Source organism: Oncorhynchus tshawytscha, linkage group LG13, assembly GCF_018296145.1.
Source record: "Oncorhynchus tshawytscha isolate Ot180627B linkage group LG13, Otsh_v2.0, whole genome shotgun sequence".
In the NCBI taxonomy this organism is placed as follows: Eukaryota; Metazoa; Chordata; class Actinopteri; order Salmoniformes; family Salmonidae; genus Oncorhynchus; species Oncorhynchus tshawytscha.
Window position 1 is genome coordinate 65,931,352 of NC_056441.1, and position 20,263 is coordinate 65,951,614.

At 43.9% G+C, this 20,263-nt stretch overlaps 1 protein-coding gene across 2 annotated transcripts in view; it reads left to right on the forward strand.

Annotated features, from left to right (window-relative positions):
• Positions 1 to 20,263, forward strand: part of LOC112266134 (membrane-associated phosphatidylinositol transfer protein 3-like) — a 130,604-nt gene that overhangs the window by 80,062 nt on the left and 30,279 nt on the right. For both annotated transcript variants that reach the window (XM_042296207.1, XM_042296208.1), the window contains exons 11-13: positions 8,888 to 9,076; positions 9,683 to 9,831; positions 18,739 to 18,855. In XM_042296207.1, the coding sequence (XP_042152141.1) occupies positions 8,888 to 9,076; positions 9,683 to 9,831; positions 18,739 to 18,855 (455 nt within the window). The remainder of the gene's footprint in view (positions 1 to 8,887; positions 9,077 to 9,682; positions 9,832 to 18,738; positions 18,856 to 20,263) is intronic.

The following is a 20,263-nucleotide window of genomic DNA, read 5'->3' on the forward strand; positions in this document are numbered from 1 at the left end:
TTTGGGAGATACCAAGTTGGATATTGTTATGGGGTTGCTTTTATGGATATTGTTATGTCAATTCTTTTTTATTTTTTAAAATTTACATTCAATTCACTGTCTTTGTCCTTCCCCTCCCTCTTTCTGTCTACAGTACAGTACACCATGGCATAGATGTTACAGAAGGCTAATGATAATGTTGCCAGAGCTGGAGAATTGATTGGAACAATATTAATGCACTCAGATAGCCTATACTACAGATTGTATTACTATAAACAACAACACTGTACTGTAACACTGAACTGTAACCATGCCAACCAGGCCTGAGCCCTAGTTATCATACTGCCAGAGAAAGAAAGCATACATGTATGTGACCAACCGGCTGAAATCGGTCTTATGTAGCCACATTTTTTTTAAACTTTGGATAAAAGTATAGACTCAGAGCTACCAAATGTTATCATACACTGCATTTTTGAGGTACAATGGGAAAGTAATTCTGCTTTGAAAGTTGATCAACTTTTAAACTCACTTTTGAGAAAATGGCCTTTGAATGTTTTGGTACCTACTGGAGAGCTCTCCTTTGTCAACACCCATTCAGCATTATTCACACCCTCTTAAGCCAGCCCCACCCATCTCATGTGCGAAACAGTGAGTAGTGTAGTAAAGATTAAGACTAAAAGTGGTAAAAGTAGTAGCCTACAATAAGGAAAAATTCCAGGTAAACAGAAAATGTCCAGATAAAAATATTTTATAAATATTAGATGATGCTTACCCAGACACACTTGTCTACATTGATGGGTCATGTGAAAGAAATGCTATAAGCCCCAGCCACATCCAGTGGTGGAAAAAGTACTAAATTGTCATACTTTAGTAAAAGTAAAGATACCTTAATAGAAAATTACTCAAGTAAAAGTCACCTACTAAAATACTACTTGAGTAAAAGTCTTAAAGTATTTGGTTTTAAAAAGTAAGTATCACAAGTACATGGAATTGCTATAAATTTACTTATGTAGGGGAGCACGTGATGCCGCGGAGCTGAGCAGACGTTGACAAACCGAGCTCTTCAAAGTTATTCTATTTTTACCTAAATAACAACGTTGAAACAATATTCTAACATCGGCTGATAAATTGTCAAGTCCTTACCTTCCCAAAGAGCCATGGACCTCCGACCGAGAGGCAAGAAGGACGACCAAAACGTTGTTGAATCCCAAGATAACGATAACGCTACAACTAGCAAGATTAGCATTAGCCCTCATAACTCAGATGACAGTTCCAGACTGTTGCTCTCAGCAGCCTCTTGCGAGCCTGCTGACATGCTGGCTACTCTCCTCCGGGAAATTCAGGATGGGTACAGAGGTCTTTCTCTGAAAATTGATAAGAAATCGTCTCAACTCCATTCTTCCATTGACAACCTGAAATCCTCCATGAATGATCTCCTTTTGAGAACGACTGAGGCAGAGTTGCGCATTAGCACAGTTGAAGATACCATCGCTAGACATGACCAGGTCTTGATACAACTGCAAAAGGACAATGCTTCTACACCTGCATTGCTTGCTGTTGGGGGTTTTAGGCTGGGTTTCTGTACAGCACTTTGAGATATCAGCTGATGTACGAAGGGCTATATAAATAAATTTGATTTGATTTGATTTGATGCCTACCTCAAAAACAAGGTAGATTAGATGGAGAACCAGAGTAGATGTAGTAATATCCGTGTGGTGGGATTGAAAGAGGACAGCGAGGGCCGTGACCCGGTCCGTTTCTTCACTCAATGGATCCCGGAGGTCCTAGGCATAATCAACTTCACCAAGCCGCTGGAAATCGAACGCGCCCACAGAACATCAGCGCCGAAACCCCGGCCAGATGAGCCCCCACGAGCCGTCCTGATCAGGTTCCTCCGTTTCCAAGACAGAGAGAAGATACTGCAACTCGCAAGAGCCAAAGGGGACATCACCATCGATGGAAAGAGGGTCAGCCTTTTCCCAGATATGAGCACGGATCTCGCCAGACGTCGCAAGCAGTTCAGACCTGCCGCCAAAGCACTGAAGGAGAAGAACATCACCGGCTACCTCATCCACCCTGCGCATCCACCCTGCGCATCCACCCTGCGCATCCACCCATTACAAAGGCCGAAGCCATCTCTTCAACACACCGGGAGAAGTGCACACTTTTCTCAAAGAACTGAACAACGTCTGAACCAGGACGGTCTCTCTGGGGGATAAGATGCAACGTCTGAACCAGGACGGTCTCTCTGGGGGTTTGTTTTCTCTTATCCGGATTGAACTGCTGGTATCTCCCGGTCACTATAATTGATTTGTACATTTTCAACTAACCGTATCTTTCCGGGGTGAGTTCTATTACATTTACAGGAGAGTATATTTTGGTTTAGTTCATATCTACTGGGCGAAGCAATAAGTGGGTGTTGTTGTTGTTTTAGTCTGATCGGGGTGGGTGGGATTTTTATTAGTTTTTTCTTCCTTTTTTCTATGTTTATTGTCTCCTTCCTAAAGAGACACACAGGTCACTTTTGTGCTCAAACCAAAGTTGAAACATTTCCTAATTATCTGCATATGATAGATTTCTATTCAGTTACATATTTGAAACCCAACCTATGCTTAATCCACTAAAATATGTCACATTCAACGTAAAAGGTCTTAACAGCCAGATTAAAAGGAAAAGAGTCTATACATACCTTAAGAAATTAAAGTATGACATTGTGTTTTTACAAGAAACACATCTTACAGCCAGTGAACACAAGAAATTGAAGAGGGAATGGGTAGGACAAGTTTTTGCATCCTCTTTTAACTCCAAAGCAAGAGGAACTGCAATTTTGATAAGTAGACACATCCCCTTCTGCGTCAACAACACCATCTCTGATCCCTCTGGCAGGTTTTTTTTTTCACCATGTCATTCATGAAAGATCTCAATTTACTAGATATCTGGAGACAGTTTGTCGTGAAAATTTCCTTAATTACCAAATGATGAGAGAGCAAATCACACACCAGTCAGAGTTATGCTTAATCTTCACCTTTAATAATAATTCAACTTTTGCAATAGCATTTTGACTTTCAACAGTTCAGTATCAGTTCAGTATCTCTAATGAAAAGTTGAGAGTCCCAACATAATGGCAAATGGGATCCTTTATAGCAAAGATCCACCCCCATAGACGACATGACAAAACACAGGTCTTAGGAACTTACACAAAGAAAGACTTTACTTCAGAGGAATATCCCCTAGTCAGACAGAGTTGGCTATAAATTATCGTTCAGTTTGGTCTCCTAAACAAAGCTCTTATCTCATCCTTGGTACAAAATGGTACCAAGACATTACCCCCACCCTATGATATATATCAAATTGTCATTTAGATAGAACCAATTCTAAATACAACCAATCCTGGACAAACTCACGGAGAGGAGAGTGACCCTATAGGTCAACAAAGAGGGAGCATAGAATGATTCCAGACACTGCCATCCTCCTTTCCCCGATGGGAAAAGTATGGAGTGACTGGCACACAGACACAGTGGAGCAAAAGAGCAAAAGATATGTTTACACATGATGACCCCTTGACCTCTCCCCTCTCTGCGGCCCATGCAACTTAGTCTTGACATAGAACAGATAACTGCCAATGGCCACCACTATAGTACAACAAAATACATTCTTATGAGAAATAACTCATAAGCATATGATGAATATAAAACATCTTATCTATGTTACCCACCAATTCTGATTATTCCCCAACAAGTTGCACCCACAGGATAGGGACTACTCTTTTTATTCACACCCACACAAGACACACACATGCATAGATAACTTTTTACATTCGACACAACTGTTTCATAGAGTGTTAGATGTCGAGTATCTCCCCAGATTGCTTCGTGACCATTCTCCTCTGGTATTATCAATCTCCATTCCTACCAAGGTAAATGGAGCATATAGATGGAGACTAAATTCTACACTCCTAAAGCATCCTGAATGTTGTGCATTCATCAAAGAGCAGATCAATATTTTTACTTTGACAAACAAACCCTCTGCTCCTGACAGCTTCATTCTTTGGGACACATTGAAGGCCTATCTGAGGGGACAGATTATTTCCTATACTAAAGGGCTGAAGAGAAAACACGGTGCGGAACTGAGTGCCCTTGAATCTGAAATCTCAGAGCTAGAGAAAACCTACCAAAGAGGCCCGACTAAAGATCTATACAGGCTTTTGGTAAATAAAAAACTTTAATATAATATTCTGAACACATATCACGCTGAGAGGGCCATCACTAAATCAAAACAGCGTTATTACGAGCTTGGAGAGAAAGCTCACAAAGTATTGGCATGGCAACTGAAAGCAGAGGAAAGTAAGAGGACAATTAATGCCATAGAAACTCTTACTAATGAGATATCTTTCGACCCTACTGAAATTAATAATACTTTTAAGAAATACTATGAAGACCTCTACACTTCCCAATCAAACGATGATCTATCAGAGATCGACTCCTTTCTCTCCTCTCTCAACCTCCCATGCCTGTCAGGGGAAGACAGCGAGCGCCTGAATGAACACTTCTCAGTTCCTGAATTGTTGGAGGCCATTAAATCCTTACCTTCTAATAAATCTCCTGGGGAGGATGGCTTCCCTCCAGAGTTCTATAAAGAATTTAGGGAGCTGTTGGTCCCCTACCTTATGGAGGTACTTAAAAAAGCCAGAGAAGACAACTGCTTTCCAGAGTCCTTCTCTCAAGCAGTGATTACTGTAATCCACAAGAAAGGGAAAAACCCGCTAAAGTGCGCCTCCTATAGACCAATCTCTCTCCTTAACACAGATTGTAAACTGGTCACCAAGATGCTATCTAAGAGACTGGAGTCATGTCTTCCCCTGTTGGTCAACCCAGATCAGACTGGCTTCATAATTAATAGATTGTCCTCCAATAATCTCAGAAGGTTCTTTGATATAATTCACCTTGCTAACAAAAACAAAATACCTAGTGTCGCAGTCTCCCTCGACGCTGAAAAGGCCTTTGATAGGGTTGAATGGCCATACCTCTTTCGCATCTTGGAAAAGTTCGGTTTAGGTACCGTGTTTGTAAATTTGATAAAATCACTCTACAAATCTCCTAAAGCTAGGATTGCTACCAATGGGATTACTTCCTCCTCTTTCCCTCTTTATAGGGGGAACAGACAAGGTTGCCCAATTAGCCCCCACCTCTTTGCCCTCGCCATCTCGTTGGCTGAGGCTATTAGAACGTGCCCTGACATACATGGTTTGAGGTGGGCCCCCATACCCATAAATTATCACTCTTTGCAGACGACCTTATCTTATTTCTAACAAAACCTGAACACTCCCTCTCTCACTTGCAGATCCTACTACAGTGTTATAGTTCTTTCTCTGGATATATAAGGTCAATTTTGATAAAAGCAAAATCTTACCGTTGTCTGTCTTTGACCATCATACCATCAAGCACAAGTTTCCTTTTAGATGGTCGCCTATGGGCTTCACATATTTGGGCATAATGGTGGATGGTAATCTGAAAAACCTCTATAAACTCAATCTGGCCAGTTTGTTGCAAAAGGTGGAGGTTGACCTTTGTAAATGGATGGACTTACCTCTCACTCTACTGGGTAGAATCAATGTAATTAAAATGAATGTCCTGCCCAGATTTCTATATCTGTTTCAATCTCTCCCTATCCCTGTTCCCGCAGCATTTTTTTCCTCTCTCGACAAGCTGACCAGACGGTTTATCTGGCACAGCAAAACCCCTAGGGTTGGCCTGGATAAACTGACCCTTGATTACAGTCAAGGGGGCTTAAACCTCCCCAATTTTAGAATGTACTACTGGGCTGCACAGTCTAGGTTTCTGGCTCAGAGGTTTGACAATGGTCCCTCTCCCTCATGGTTGAACATTGAAAAGCTTGAGGCAAATGATGACACTGGGGCAGAATTGTTTTACAAATGGGACAGAAAATCTATAAAAACCATCACAGACAACCCTTTAATCATACATTCTGTCCTGGCATGGTGCAAACTGCATGAGCTGTTTGGACGAGAGGTTTTCCTTTCCCCTAAAACCCCTTTATGGAACAATAGATTGATCCCTATGTTTTTCCAGAATAGTAACTTTAGACCATGGTCTGATAAGGGGATCACTCTTCTGGAACATTGTTACGAGGAGGGAGTTCTTATGTCTTTTGATCAGCTGAAACAGAAATACCACTTGCCTAACAGGGACTTCTTTAGCTACCTACAACTACAAAACTTTATTAGGGTGACTCTCAAGGGACAATGGAACCTACTTAAGATGTCACCTATTGAACAACTCTGCCACACAGACCAACCACTGTTCAAGACCATTTCCCGTGTATACGATGCTCTTATGTCAGGACTAACACTGCCTGGGCTAGATAAACCCCGACTTAGATGGGAAAAAGATCTGGGTGTTGATCTTGATGAAGGTCTATGGAGTGACCTATGCAGGGAGGTGTTACATCCACATTAAACTCCAGATACAGACTGATCCAGTTTAATATCCTCCATCAGCTCTATATCACCCCATCTAGACTTTTTTTCTTATTGTATGTTTGTTTAATATTATTATTATTTATTTATTTTTGTTACGCTCGTCTGTTACTGTCACCTTGTCCTATCGTTGTCTAATATCTTTTCACTTTTGTTTTGAATGTTCTTAATTGGAAAATGCACAAAAAAAAAAAAAAAAAAATTTTTTTTTTTAAACTTATGTATCAAAAGTAAAAGTATAAACCATAATTTCAAATTCCTTATATTAAGCAAACCGATATCCAGGGGCATTCTCCAACACTCAGACATCATTTACAAATGAAGCATTTGTGTTTAGTGAGTCCGCCAGATCAGATGCAGTAGGGATGACCAGGGATGTTGTCTTGATAAGTGTGTGAATTGGACAATTTTCCTGTTAAAATGTAATGAGTACTTTTGGGTGTCAGGGAAAATGAATGGAGTAAAAAGTACATTATTTTCTTTCGGAATGTAGTGAATTAAAAGTTGCCAAAAATATTAATTGTAAATGGCTACTTGCATAGTAGCAATATCAGAAATAGATAATGTAATTATGCTCCTGGTAACAATTTAATTACACTTTTTTGCCAACGTTTACTGACACCGGCCATATTCAACCGGTGTTGAGCGTTCGTAAATTCATCAGTTATTCTGCCCTCTGGCACACTCAGTGTAATGGCCATCGTTGGTGGAATAAGGTGAGGACCAAGGTGCAGCGTGGTAATTGTTCATGATTTTTAATATAATCAAAACTGAACACTAAACAAAATAACAACTAGGAAGAACGAACAAACGAAACAGTCCTGTCTTGTGATGAACCACAAAACAGAAAATAAACACCCACCAAACACAGGTGGAAAAAGGCTACCTAAGTATGATTCTCAATCAGAGACAACTAACGACACCTGCCTCTGATTGAGAACCATACCAGGCCAAACTCAAAAACCAACATAGAAACACAAACATAGACTGCCCACCCCAACTCACACCCTGACCATACTAAAACAAAGACAAAACAAAGGAACTAAGGTCAGAAGGTGACACTCAGACAAGAGTGCTCTGAAACAGTTGTTGCAGTGACGTTCTATTGAAATGGATACTTACATAGTTGAGTCTTTTCTTAACTTTTACTATGCTATACATAAAAAAAGCTGCATTAGACAGGATTACCTACACAAACTGACCAGCTCAAATAGACAGAAGCATGCTATATGGCAGACCAATCCAAACTCATCTCTCAGCTTGTCCAGCCCACTCATTATCTCAGCCAATCATGGGTAGCGGGAAGGTTGCTGGCTTTTTCTGTGGCTTAACCAACTAGGCTCGTTATTTAACCATTTTATTTGTATTTACAGATGGCATGCATGTTTGTTATGAAGGCACATGAAAGTTCACGTGTTTGAGAAGGCATTTCTGCCCCCAAAAAACATTTTGATTTAAAAAAAAAGGTAGGTAGTGGGGTAGTGACTCGTGACATACACCTAGTTTCCTGAAACGGGTAACATATTGTCAAGCTATTACAGACATATAGAATGAAAAGGAAGTAGAAGAAAAGGGATTACAACTCTTTCTAAAATAAGGGGAAAAGAACAAATACAAGTAGAATGAACAGTTGAGTTGAGTTGGATGAAGAGAAAATACATTGGCCTCAACATGTCTTGGAAATGACACATTTCCCTTGTAGTCTATCTGTCTCTCTCTTTTCTCTTCATCACTCTTTCTCTTGCCCTCTCTCCCTCCTTCTTTATTCCAGAGAGGCTCCTGTGAAGTTCAACATAAAAGTATAATTAAACAGAAGGAGTGGTCACTTGTCTCTCTAAGAATTATATTATTTATGTGATCTGCTACTACTATGCCATGTCGCTTAGAGACTTGCCTTTATTTCCATGTTCTCTGATACAACCATACAGTATATATCACAGGGCAAAAAGAAGTTTCTTCCTTCCATCTACAGGTCTACAGAGCAAATAATGCCTGTACAGTGGGGGGACAAAACAAACACATCCATCCAAACATACAGGGTTAAAGGTGATGAGTAACTAGGGCCATCTGGGCTGTAGTGTAGTTGTTAACAGTTTCCCTCACTGACCTCTCTCTCTCAGCTCCTGGGGTTGGGTATGTTGATTGGTCATCACCATCGGTCACAATCACTGGATCATTACAAGCCCAACCTAATTACCTGACAATGTGTGTGTCCAAGGCCTTCCTTTGGGACACACAGAACAAGCCAATACTACATACTCTCCTATTAGACCATGTAACAGTATTGATTCACAGAGAACGTTACTAGTTCATTGTTATTTAATTGAACTCCCTCTCCCTCTCTCTAACTCTTTCTACCTATATCTCTTTCTCTCTCTTTCTCTCTCTCCCCCTCTCCCCCTCACTCTCTAGCTGATGGTATCCAGAGCCACCCAGAGGTGTTCCTGGAGGCAGAGCCCAGTCCTGGTGCCCCGACCGTGCCCCCTTCCCCTGAAACAGACAGTGGGAGGGGAGGAGGAGGGCGCAGGGCCAGTGTGTCCAGCATGGACAGTGAGACATCCTTCTGCTCTGTTGGCCGGATGAGTAGTATCATCACCAACAGTGAGTGGGAGAGAGAACAAAAGAGAGACAGGCAGAGAGGGAGAGAAAGGCAAGAGATAGAGGGCACGGGAGAGATAAAGATAGAGAGAGAGAAAGAGGTGGAGAGAGAACAAGAGGGAAAGAGAGAGAAAGATACATAGAGAGAGAGGGGGGCATAGAGAGAGAGAGAGAGAGAAGGGGGTGGAGAGAGAACAAGAGGGAAAGATACATAGAGAGAGGGGGGCATAGAGAGAGAGAGAAGGGGGTGGAGACTGCTTATTAGCAATCAGAACAAAAGGTCACATTCGGGCTACGCTTTGTACATTATTTAATCAATTATCTATGGTGGGTAGATATAGCCAGACTCATGAGACCCAACTTTGCCTCTCCAGATTTTACCTCACATTAACCTACTTCTATTGCAAATCTAATACTGCAGTGGCTAAAAGACCAGATGAATAATACCAATTAGTACCCACAAATCACTTTAAATAACTCGAAGAAAACCTTATCTTGATATGCCTGTGTTAATTATCTCCCTTCTGTGTTTCTCTCTCTTCCTCTGTGTGTGTGTGTGTGTGTGTGTGTGTGTGTGTGTGTGCGTGCGTGCGTGCACGTCTGCCTCAGTTTCCAGTAGCTGGTGGGGCTCTAAGAGGTTGGACTATTCTCTGTATTGTCCAGACGTGCTGACCTCCTTCCCCACTGTGGCACTGCCTCATCTCTTCCATGCCTCCTACTGGGAGTCCACTGATGTAGCTGCGTTTGTGCTCCGACAGGTAACACCCCCCCTATATGTATGTGCGTCTGTGTCCTGACTATTGAGACTGGAATTCAGATCATGTATACTATTATTTGTGCTGTGGATTGTGGTTATGTGTGCTTGCATGCATATGAGCAGCAGGTAGCCTATCTGTTAAAAGATTTGGCCTGTAACCGAAAGGTTGCTGTTTTGAATCCCCGAACTGACATGGTGAAAAATCTGTCCATGTGCCCTTGAGCAAGGCACTTGACCCTAATTGCTGCTGTAAGTCCCTCTGGATAAGAGCATTTGCTAAATTACTAAAATGTCAAATGTAACTAGGTGTTTGTGTGCGCTTGTATTATGTTTATCTTGTTCAAGGTGTCCTCAGACCCTCACAGAGTGATTAAAACCAGCCAGGGTGTCATGACCTATTAAAACCCATCCTGACCACTGACAGCCTTTTAACTTGGTAATTAAAGAGCAATGAAAAGAGACCAGAGCAGCCACCCAGTACAGTAAGGGGTTGTGTCTAAAATGGCACCTTATTCCCTATATAGTGCACTACGTCTCTACCAAAAATAACTTCTGGACATCAGGACTGCGATTACTCACCACGGACTGGCAGAATCCTTTTTTGCCTTTAACTAGTCTGACGAGCCCGACGCGAACAATATACTGTTTTATCGGGAACAGGCCCAGATCCCCGTAATTTGCGTGAAGACGAGGCCTTCTGAGAATTCATAGCCGATCGAATAAACCCCTACTTCCTACCATTCTACTAGCAAACATGTCATCTTTGGAGAATAAAATCGATGACTACCAACAAGATTAAACTACCAACGGGACATTCAAAATGTAATATCTTATGCTTCACGGAGTCGTGGCTGAACAACGACACTATCAACATACAGCTGGCTGGTTATACTTCCTGTAGCACTAATTCCAAAATGTTTAATAAGAGAGAGAATAAGAGCACCTCCTCCCAGCTCCTCCCACTGCACTGAGGATAGGAAACACTATCACCACCGATAAATATATGATAATCGATCATTTCAATAAGCATTTTTTCACGGCTGGCCGTGCTTTCCACCTGGCTACCCCTAACCCGGCCAACACCTCAGCACCCCTGCAGCAACTTGCCCAACCCCCACCCCCCTGCTTCACCCAAATCCAAACAGTTGATGTTCTGAAAGAGCTACAAAATCTGGATCCCTACAAATCAGCTGGGCTAGACAATCTGGACACTCTCTTTCTAAAATTATCTGCCAAAATTGTTGCAACACCTATTACTAGCCTATTCAACCTCTCTTTCGTATCGTCTGAGATCCCCAAAGATTGGAAAGCTGCCGTGGTCATCCCCTTCTTCAAAGGGGGTGACACCTTAGACCCAAACTGTTAAAGACCTATATCCATCCTGCCCTGCCTTTCTAAAATCTTCGAAAGTCAAGTTAATAAACAGATCACCGACCATTTCGAATCCCACCATACCTTCTCCACGATGCAATCTGGTTTCCGAGCTGGTCATGGGTGCACCTCAGCCACGCTTTAGGTCCTAAACGATATCATAAACCGCCAGCCAGTACTGTGCAGCCATCTTCATCGACCTTGCCAAGTCTTTTGACTCGGTCAATCACCACATTCTTATCGGCAGACTCAATAGCCTTGGCATCTCAAATGACTGCCTCGCCTGGTTCACCAACTTCTTCTCAGATAGAGTTCAGTGTGTCAAATCGGAGGGCCTGTTGTCCAGACCTCTGGCGGTCTCTATGGTGGTGCCACAGGGCTCAATTCTTGGGCCGACTCTTTTTTCTGTATATATCAATGATGTCGCTCTTGCTGCTGGTGATTCTCTGATCCACCTCTTTGCAGACGACACCATTCTGTATACATCTGGCCCTTCTTTGGACACTGTGCTAACAACCCTCCAAACGAGCTTCAATGCCATACAACACTCCTTCCGTGGCCTCCAACTGCTCTTAGATGCTAGTAAAACTAAATGCATGCTCTTCAACTGAACACCCACCAGTAGCACGCACTCCAGCAGGTATATTGCACTGGTCATCCCCAAAGCCAACACTTTCTTTGGCTGCTTTCCTTCCAGTTCTCTGCTGCCAATGACTGGAACAAATTGCAAAAATCTCTGAAGCTGGAGTCATATCTCCCTCTCTAACTTTAAGCATCAGCTGTCAGAGCAGCTTACCGATCACTGTACCTTTACACAGTCAATCTGTAAATAGCACACCCGACTACCTCATCCCCATATTATTACTTAGCCTCTTGCTCTTTTCCACCCCAATATCTCTACTTGCACATCATTGTCTGTACATATATCACTGTAGTATTAATGCTAAATTGTCATTATTTTCGCCTCTATGGCCTATTTATTGCCTACCTCCCTACTCTTTCACATTTGCGCACACTGTACATAGATCTTTCTATTTTTATTTTCTTTTGTGTTATTGACTGTACGTTTGTTTATGTGTAACTCTGTGCTGTTGTTTTTGTTGCACTGCTGTGCTTTATCTTGGCCAGGTCGCAGTTGTAAATGAGAACTTGTTCTCAACTGGCCTACCTGGTTAAAGGTGAAATAAAAAAAAATACAAATACAAAATACTCTGTACCACCAGGATAGAACAGCGGCATCTGGTAAGACAAGGGGCGGTGGGCTATGTATTTTTATAAATATCAGCTCGTGCACAATATCTAAGGAAGTCTCAAGCTATTGCTCGCCTGAGGTAGAGTATCTCATGATAAGCCATAGACCACACTATCTACCAAGAGAGTTTTCATCTGTATTTTTCGTAGCTGTTTACATACCACCACAGTAAGAGGCTGGCACTAAAATAGCATTGAATGAGCTGTATTGCGCCATAAGCAAACAAGAAAACGCTAAACCAGAGGCAGCACTCCTAGTAGCCGGGGACTTTAATGCAGGGAAACTTAAATCCGTTTTACCTCATTTCTATTAGCATGTTAAATGTGCAACCAGAGGAAAAATAACTCTGGACCACCTATACTCCACACACAGAGGTGCATGCAAAGCTCTCCCTCGCCCTCCATTTGGCAAATCTGACCATAATTCTATCCTCCTGATTCCTGCTTCCAAGGAAATAATGACGTCCAAGGCATCAATGACGTCATCCCCACAGTGACCGTACGTACATACCCCAACCAGAAGTCATGGATTACAGGCAACATCCGCACTGAGCTAAAGGCTAGAGCTGCCACTTTCAAGGAGCGGGACTCTAACCCGGAAGCTTATAAGAAATCCCACTATGCCCTCAGACGAACCATCAAACAGACAAAGCATCAATACGGGGCTAAGATCGAATTGTACTCCCACACTCGTCGGATGTGGCAGGGCTTGAAAACTATTACAGACTACAAAGGGAAGCACAGCCTAGAGCTGCCCAATGACACAAGCCTACCAGACGAGCTAAATTACTTCTATGTTCGCTTCGAGGCAAGTAACACTGAAACATGCATGAGAGCATCAGCTGTTCCAGAAGACTGTGTGATCGCGCTCTCCGCAGCCGATGTGAGTAAGACCTTTAAACAGGTCAACATTTACAAGGCTGCAGGGCCAGATGGATTACCAGGACGTGTACTGCGAGCATGCGCTGACCAACTGGCAAGTGTCTTCACTGACATTTTGAACCTCTCCCTGTCCGAGTCTGTAATACCAACATGGTTTTTTTTTCTTTTTTTCTTCTTTATTTAACTAGACAAGTCGGTTAAGAACAAATTCTTATTTCCAATGACGGCCTAGGAATAGGGTTAACTGCCTTGTTCAGGGGCAGAACAACAGATTTTTACCTTGTCAGCTCGGGGATTCGATCTTGAAACATGTCGGTTACTAGTCCAACGCTCCAACCTCTTGGCTACCTGTCGCAGACCACGATAGTGCCTGTGCCCATGAACACTAAGGTAACCTGCCTAAATGACTACCGACCCGTAGCTCTCACGTCTGTAGCCATGAAGTGCTTTGAAAGGCTGGTCATGGCTCACATCAACGCCATAATCCCACAAACCCTAAACCCACTCCATTTGATTACTGCCCCAACAGATCCACAGATGATCAAATCTCTATTGCTCCCAAACTGCCCTTTCCCACCTGGACAAAAGGAACACCTATGTGAGAATGCTGTTCATTGACTACAGCTCAGCGTTCAACACCATAGTGCTCTCAAAGCTAATTAACCAGCTAAGGACCCTGTGACTAAACACCTCCCTCTGAACTGGATCCTGTACTTCCTGATGGGCCGCCCCCAGGTGTTAAGTGTAGGTAACAGCACATCTGCCACGCTGATCCTCAACACAGGGGCCCCTCAGGGGTGTGTGCTCGGTCCACTCCTGTACTCCCTGTTCACTCATGACTGCACGGCCAGGCACGACTCCAACACCATCATTAAGTTTGCTGATGACACAACAGTCTTATCAATGACGAGACAGCCTATAGGGAGGATGTCAGAGACCTGGCTGTGTGGTGCCAGGACAACAACCTCTCACTCAACGTGATCAAGACAAAGGAGATGATTGTGGACTACAGGGAAAAGAGGGCCGAGCACGCCCCCATTCTCATCAACGGGGCTGCAGTGGAGCAGGTTGAGAGCTTCAAGTTCCTTGGTGTCCACATCACCAACAAACTAACATGGTCAAAGCACACCAAGACAGTCGTGAAGAGGGCACGACAAAACCTGTTCCCTCTCAGGAGACTGAAAAGATTTGGCATAGGTCCTCAGATCCTCAAAAGGTTCTACAGCTGCACCATCGAGAGCATCCTGACTGGTTGCATCACTGCCTGGTATGACAACTGCTCAGCCTCCGACCGCAAGGCACTACAGAGGGTAGTGCGTACAACCCAGTACATCACTGGTGCCAAGCCTCCTGCCATCCAGGACCTCTATAGCAGGCGGTGTCAGAGGAAGGCCCTAAAAATGGTCAAAGACTCCAGCCACCCTAGTACCAGTGGTACCGGAGCACCAAGTCTTGGTCCAAGAGGCTTCTAAACAGCTTCTACCCCCAAGGCTAGTCTCCTGAACATCTAATAAAATGGTTACCCAGACTATTTGCATTGCCCCCCTCTTTTACACCGCTGCTATTCTCTGTTGTTATGATCTATGTATAGTCACTTTAATAACTCTACCTACAGGTACATATTACCTCAACTAACCGGTGCCCCCGCACACTGACTCTGTACCGGTACCGCCCTGTATATAGTCTCGCTATTGTTATTTTACTGCTGCTCTTTAATAACTTGTTACTTTTATTTCTTAATCTTATCAATTTAAAAAAATGTTTTAACTGCATTGTTGGTTAGGGGCTCGTCAGTAAGCATTTCACTGTAAGGTCCTGTTGTATTCATCGCATGACTGCCAGTCTGCACAGCGTGATATCAGCCCTGAGAATATCGGACTGCTTTTCTCCACTACATCACCGGATTCCTGACACAAACAGTGGACCATTACACCAGATCATCGCAGCTAGCTAGCTACTACCGAATGGCTATTGTGGCTAACACCCCTGTCCAGAAGAAAGCACCAGTTAGCCTCGAGCTAGGCACATCTCCCTTGCTAGCCAACGAAGTACACCAACTACAATACCTCAATCCATCACGACTGGTCTGCTGACGTAATTCGGCCGATGTGCTCTCAACCGGCCTCTGTATCGTGGATGTCGGTGAAGACCCATCTGCTAGCCCCGGCCCGCTAGCTTTCTGAATGCCCTGTCTCCCTCTCGCATAGCGTAGTAACGACTACTGAACGGCTCCCTGTTTCATGTTGCTGCTCATTGGACCCTATGATCACTCGGCTACACAGCTGATATCTGCTGGACTGTTCATTAACACGGTACTTCATTTTGTTTATCTATTGGCCCTAGCCTCGAACTCAGGCCCTGTGTGTAGCTAACTGACCCTCTCTGCTCATTCATCGCCATTCATCGCCATTTACCCGTTAGCTGTTTACCTATTAGCTGCTTACCCGTTAGCTGTTTACCCTGTTGTTGTCTTACCCATTGTTGTCTTAGCTCTCCTAATCAGCAGCTGTGATTGCTTTATGCCTCTCTCGAATGTCAATATGCCTTGTATACTGTTGTTTAGGGTAGCTCTCATTGTTTTATTTTACTGCGGAGCCCCTTGTCTCACTCAACATGCCTTAGATAGCTCCTTTGTCCCACCCTCCACACATGCGGAGACCTCAACTAACTTGTGCCTCCAGATGCAACCTCTCTCATCGTCACTCAATGCCTAGGTTTACCTCCACTGTACTCGCACCCTACCATACCCTTGGCGGTACGTTATGCCTTGAGTCTATCCTACCACTCCCAGAAATCTGCTCCTTTTATTCTCAATCTAAGCTAGATTGTAAGACGGAAATCTGTAAACATGGGCACCCTCATAGATATCATCCTGACTAACCTGCCCTCTAAATACACCTCTGCTCTTTTCAACCAGGAGCTCAACGATCACTGCCTCATTGCCTGCGTCCATTATGAATTTTACCCCCCTTTTTCTCCCCAATTTCGCGGTATCCAATTGTTAATAGTTACTATCTTGTCTCATCGCTACAACTCCCGTACGTGCTCGGGAGAGACGAAGGTCGAAAGCCATGCTTCCTCCGAAACAAAACCCAACCAAGCTGCACTGCTTCTTAACACAGCGCACATCCAACCCGGAAGCCAGCCACACACGTGTCGGAGGAAACACCGTGCACCTGGCAACCTGGTTAGCGTGCACTGTGCCCGGCCCGCCACAGGAGTCGCTAGTGTGCAATGAGACAAGGATATCCCTACCGGCCAAACCCTCCCTAACCCAGACGACGCTAGGCCAATTGTGCGTCGCCCCATGGACCTCTCGGTCGCAGCCGGCTGTGACAGAGCCGGGGCTCGAACCCAGAGTCTCTGGTGGCACAGCTAGTACTGGAATGCAGTGCCTTAGACCACTGCGCCACCTGGGAGGCCAAGCAGGCCTTTCTAATCGACCTGGCCCGGGTATCCTGGAAGGATATTGACCTCATCCCGTCAGTAGAGGAAGCCCGGTTGTTCTTTAAAAGTGCTTTCCTCGCCATCTTAAATAAGCATTCCCCTTTCAAAAAATGTAGAACTAAGATCAGATATTGCCCTTGATTCACTCCAGACTTGACTGCCCTTGACCAGCACAAAAACATCCTGTGCCGTACTGCACTAGCATCAACCGATCACTGCCCGCACCTGCCCAACTAGCATCACTACTCTGGACGGTTCTAACTTAGAATATGTGGACAACTATAAATACCTAGGTGTCTGGCTAGACTGTAAACTCCCCTTCCAGACTCATATTAAGCATCTCTAATCCAAAATTAAATCTAGAATCTGCTTCCTATTTCGCAACAAAGCATCCTTCACTCATGCTGCCAAACATACCCTCGTAAAACTGACTATCCTACCGATCCTTGACTTCGGCAATGTCATTTACAAAATAGCCTCCAACATTCTACTCAGCAAATTGGATGTAGTCTATCACAGTGCCATCCGATTTGTCACCAAAACCCCATATACTACCCACCACTGCGACATGTACGCTCTCGTTGCCTGATCCTCGCTACATATTCGTCGCCAAACCCACTGGCTCCAGGTCATCTATAAGTCTTTGCTAGGTAAAGCTCCACCTTTTCTCAGCTCATTGGTCACCATAGCAACACCCACCCGTAGCACACGCTCCAGCAGATATATTTCACTGGTCATCCCCAAAGCCAAATTCCACATTTGTCCGCCTTTCCTTCAGGTTCACAGCAGCCAATGACAGGAACAGAAAATTGCAAAAATCACTGAAGTTGGAGACCAATATCTCCCTCACTAACTTTAAGCGTCAGCTGTCAGAGCAGCTTACCGATCACCTCAGCTGTACACAGCCCATCTTTAAATAGCCCATCCAACTACCTACCTCATCCCCATATTGTTTTTGTTTTTCTGCTCTTTTGCACACCAGTATTTCTACTTGCACATCCTCCTCTGCACATCTATCACTCCATTGTTAATTGCTAAATGGTAATTTCTCCACCACTATGGCCTATTTATTGCCTTACCTCCTTACTTCATTTGCACACACTGTATACATATTTTTCTATTGTGTTATTGACTGTATGTTTGTTTATCCCATGTGTAACTCTGCGTTGTTGTTTTTGTTGCACCGCTTTGCTTGATCTTGGCCAGGTCGCCGTTGTAAATGAGAACTTGTTCTCAACTGGCCTACCTGGTTAAATAACGTTTTTTTTAAAAATGGTTTGCACAAACTTACTCCCAGTGGTTCACACAAACCTACTGCCCTTTTCATTTACTTACTGTACCATACTTAACGGCTGGTCAAGTTTGAATTAAGTAAAATCAAAATGACCTATTCTTATCATTGCTGTGTAATAAGAGGTTGGACCTTAAACTAGGATCTCGTTAATGCAGTCATGGAGTTAAACTCCTTCTCTCATTGCGACCTGTCCTTTCCTCTCCTCTCCTCTTTGAAAACACATCATTAGCCTGGCTGTTTCATTAGCCTGGCAGCACATTGATTAGGCTAAAGACAGGTTCTTTTCTCTCAACTTCTGAGATGAAATGTACATGTAGTCCACTTCATAACGAATCATCCAAAGGCTAGCCTGTTAATACGCCTGAATCTTCCTCTTGACAAATGAGCTCCTGTTACCAGCTGTGACAGTGTACGCCTCAAGATAATCACAGTCCTAGTTTCATTCTCTCTCAAGTGTGTTCAAGCACCAGAGGATGAATATTCCATGTAATTGTTTTGTCTAGTGTATGTATGCCACTCCACTGATAAATGTCCATCAGGTGCCTAAAAGTAGACTAGGGATTCTGTTTGAGAAGTGCCATCATGCCGAGTGGACTAAGCACGCGCGGATTAATGAACTGTGTATGTGTGTCCATGCTTGTGTGCTTGTGTGTGTTCATGCAGCTCATGCGATGCGACAGTGTGAAGACCCAGGAAGCTGACAGCAAGGACTCAGCCCCCTTCTCTCCATCTAGCCCACGGGAGAAGTGGCTTCGCAGGAGGACGCCTGTCAAACTGAGGGTGAGGAAACCAACATGAGTTATTCATGAAAGATAAAGGACAGTTCCGCACCTTTATCCCCACACTGGATTCAATGGCTATGTCCTAAATGGCACCCTATTAACTATATAGTGTACAGTACTACTTTTGACCTGGGATAAAAGAAGTGCGCTATATAGAGAATAGGGTGCCATTACAAATCAAATCAAACTTTATTCGTCACATGCGCTGAATACGACAGGTGTAGAGTTTACTGTGAAATGCTTACTTTCAAGCCCTTAAACAACAGTGCAGTTCAAGAAATAGAGTTAAGAAAATATTTACTAAATAAAATAAAGTAAAAAATCAAATCAAATCAAAAAGTAACAGAAGAAAATGACCTAACAATAACGAGGCTATAAACGGGGGTACCGGTACCGAGTCGGCGATACAGGTTAGTCAAGGTCATTTGTAAAGTGACTATGCATAGATATTAAACAGCGAGTAGCAGCAGTGTAAAAACAAAGGGGGTGGGGGGCAATGTAAATAGTCCGGGTGGCCATTTGATTAATTGTTCTGTTGTCTTATGGCTTGGGGGTAGAAGCTGTGAAGGAGCCTTTTGGTCCTAGACTTGGCACTCCGGTACCGCTTGCCGTGCGGTAGCAGAGAGAACAGTCTATGACTTGGGTGACTGGAGTTTTTGACCATTTTGATGGCTTTCCTCTGACACCGCCTAGTACAGGGGTGGGCAACTCCAGTCCTCGAGGGCCTGATTGGTGTCACACTTTTTCTCCGTCCCTACCAAACACAGCTGGTTAATCAAATTGCATTCTAAACTGAAGATCATGATTAGGTGATTATTGGAGTCAGGTGTGTTAGGTGTCACACTTTTTCCCCAGCTATCAGGCCCTCGAGGACTGGAATTGCCCACCCCTGGCCTTGTATATAGGTCCTGGATGTCATGAAGTTTGGCCCCAGTGTAGTACTGGGCTGTACGCGCTTCCCTCTATTGCGCCTTACGGTCGGAGGTCGAGCAGTTGCCATACCAGGTGGTGATGCTCTTGATGGTGCAGCTGTATAACTTTTTGAGGATCTGGGGACCCATGCCAAATCTTTATCTCCTGAGGGGGAAAAGGTGTTGTCGTGCCGTCTTCACAACTGTCTTGGTGTTTTTGAACCATGATAGTTTGTTGGTGATGTGGACACCAAGGAACTTCGAACTCACGGCCCACTCCAATTCAGCCCCATCGATGTTAGTGGGTGCCTGTTCGGCCCTCCTTTTCCTATAGTCCACAATCAGCTCCTTTGTCTTGCTCACATTGAGGGAGAGGTTGTTGTCCTGGCACCACACGGCCAGGTCTCTGACCCCCTTCCCTTTATGCTCTCTTATCATTGTCGGGGATCAGGCCTACCACTTGTTAAGCAAACTTAATGATGGTGTTGGAGTCGT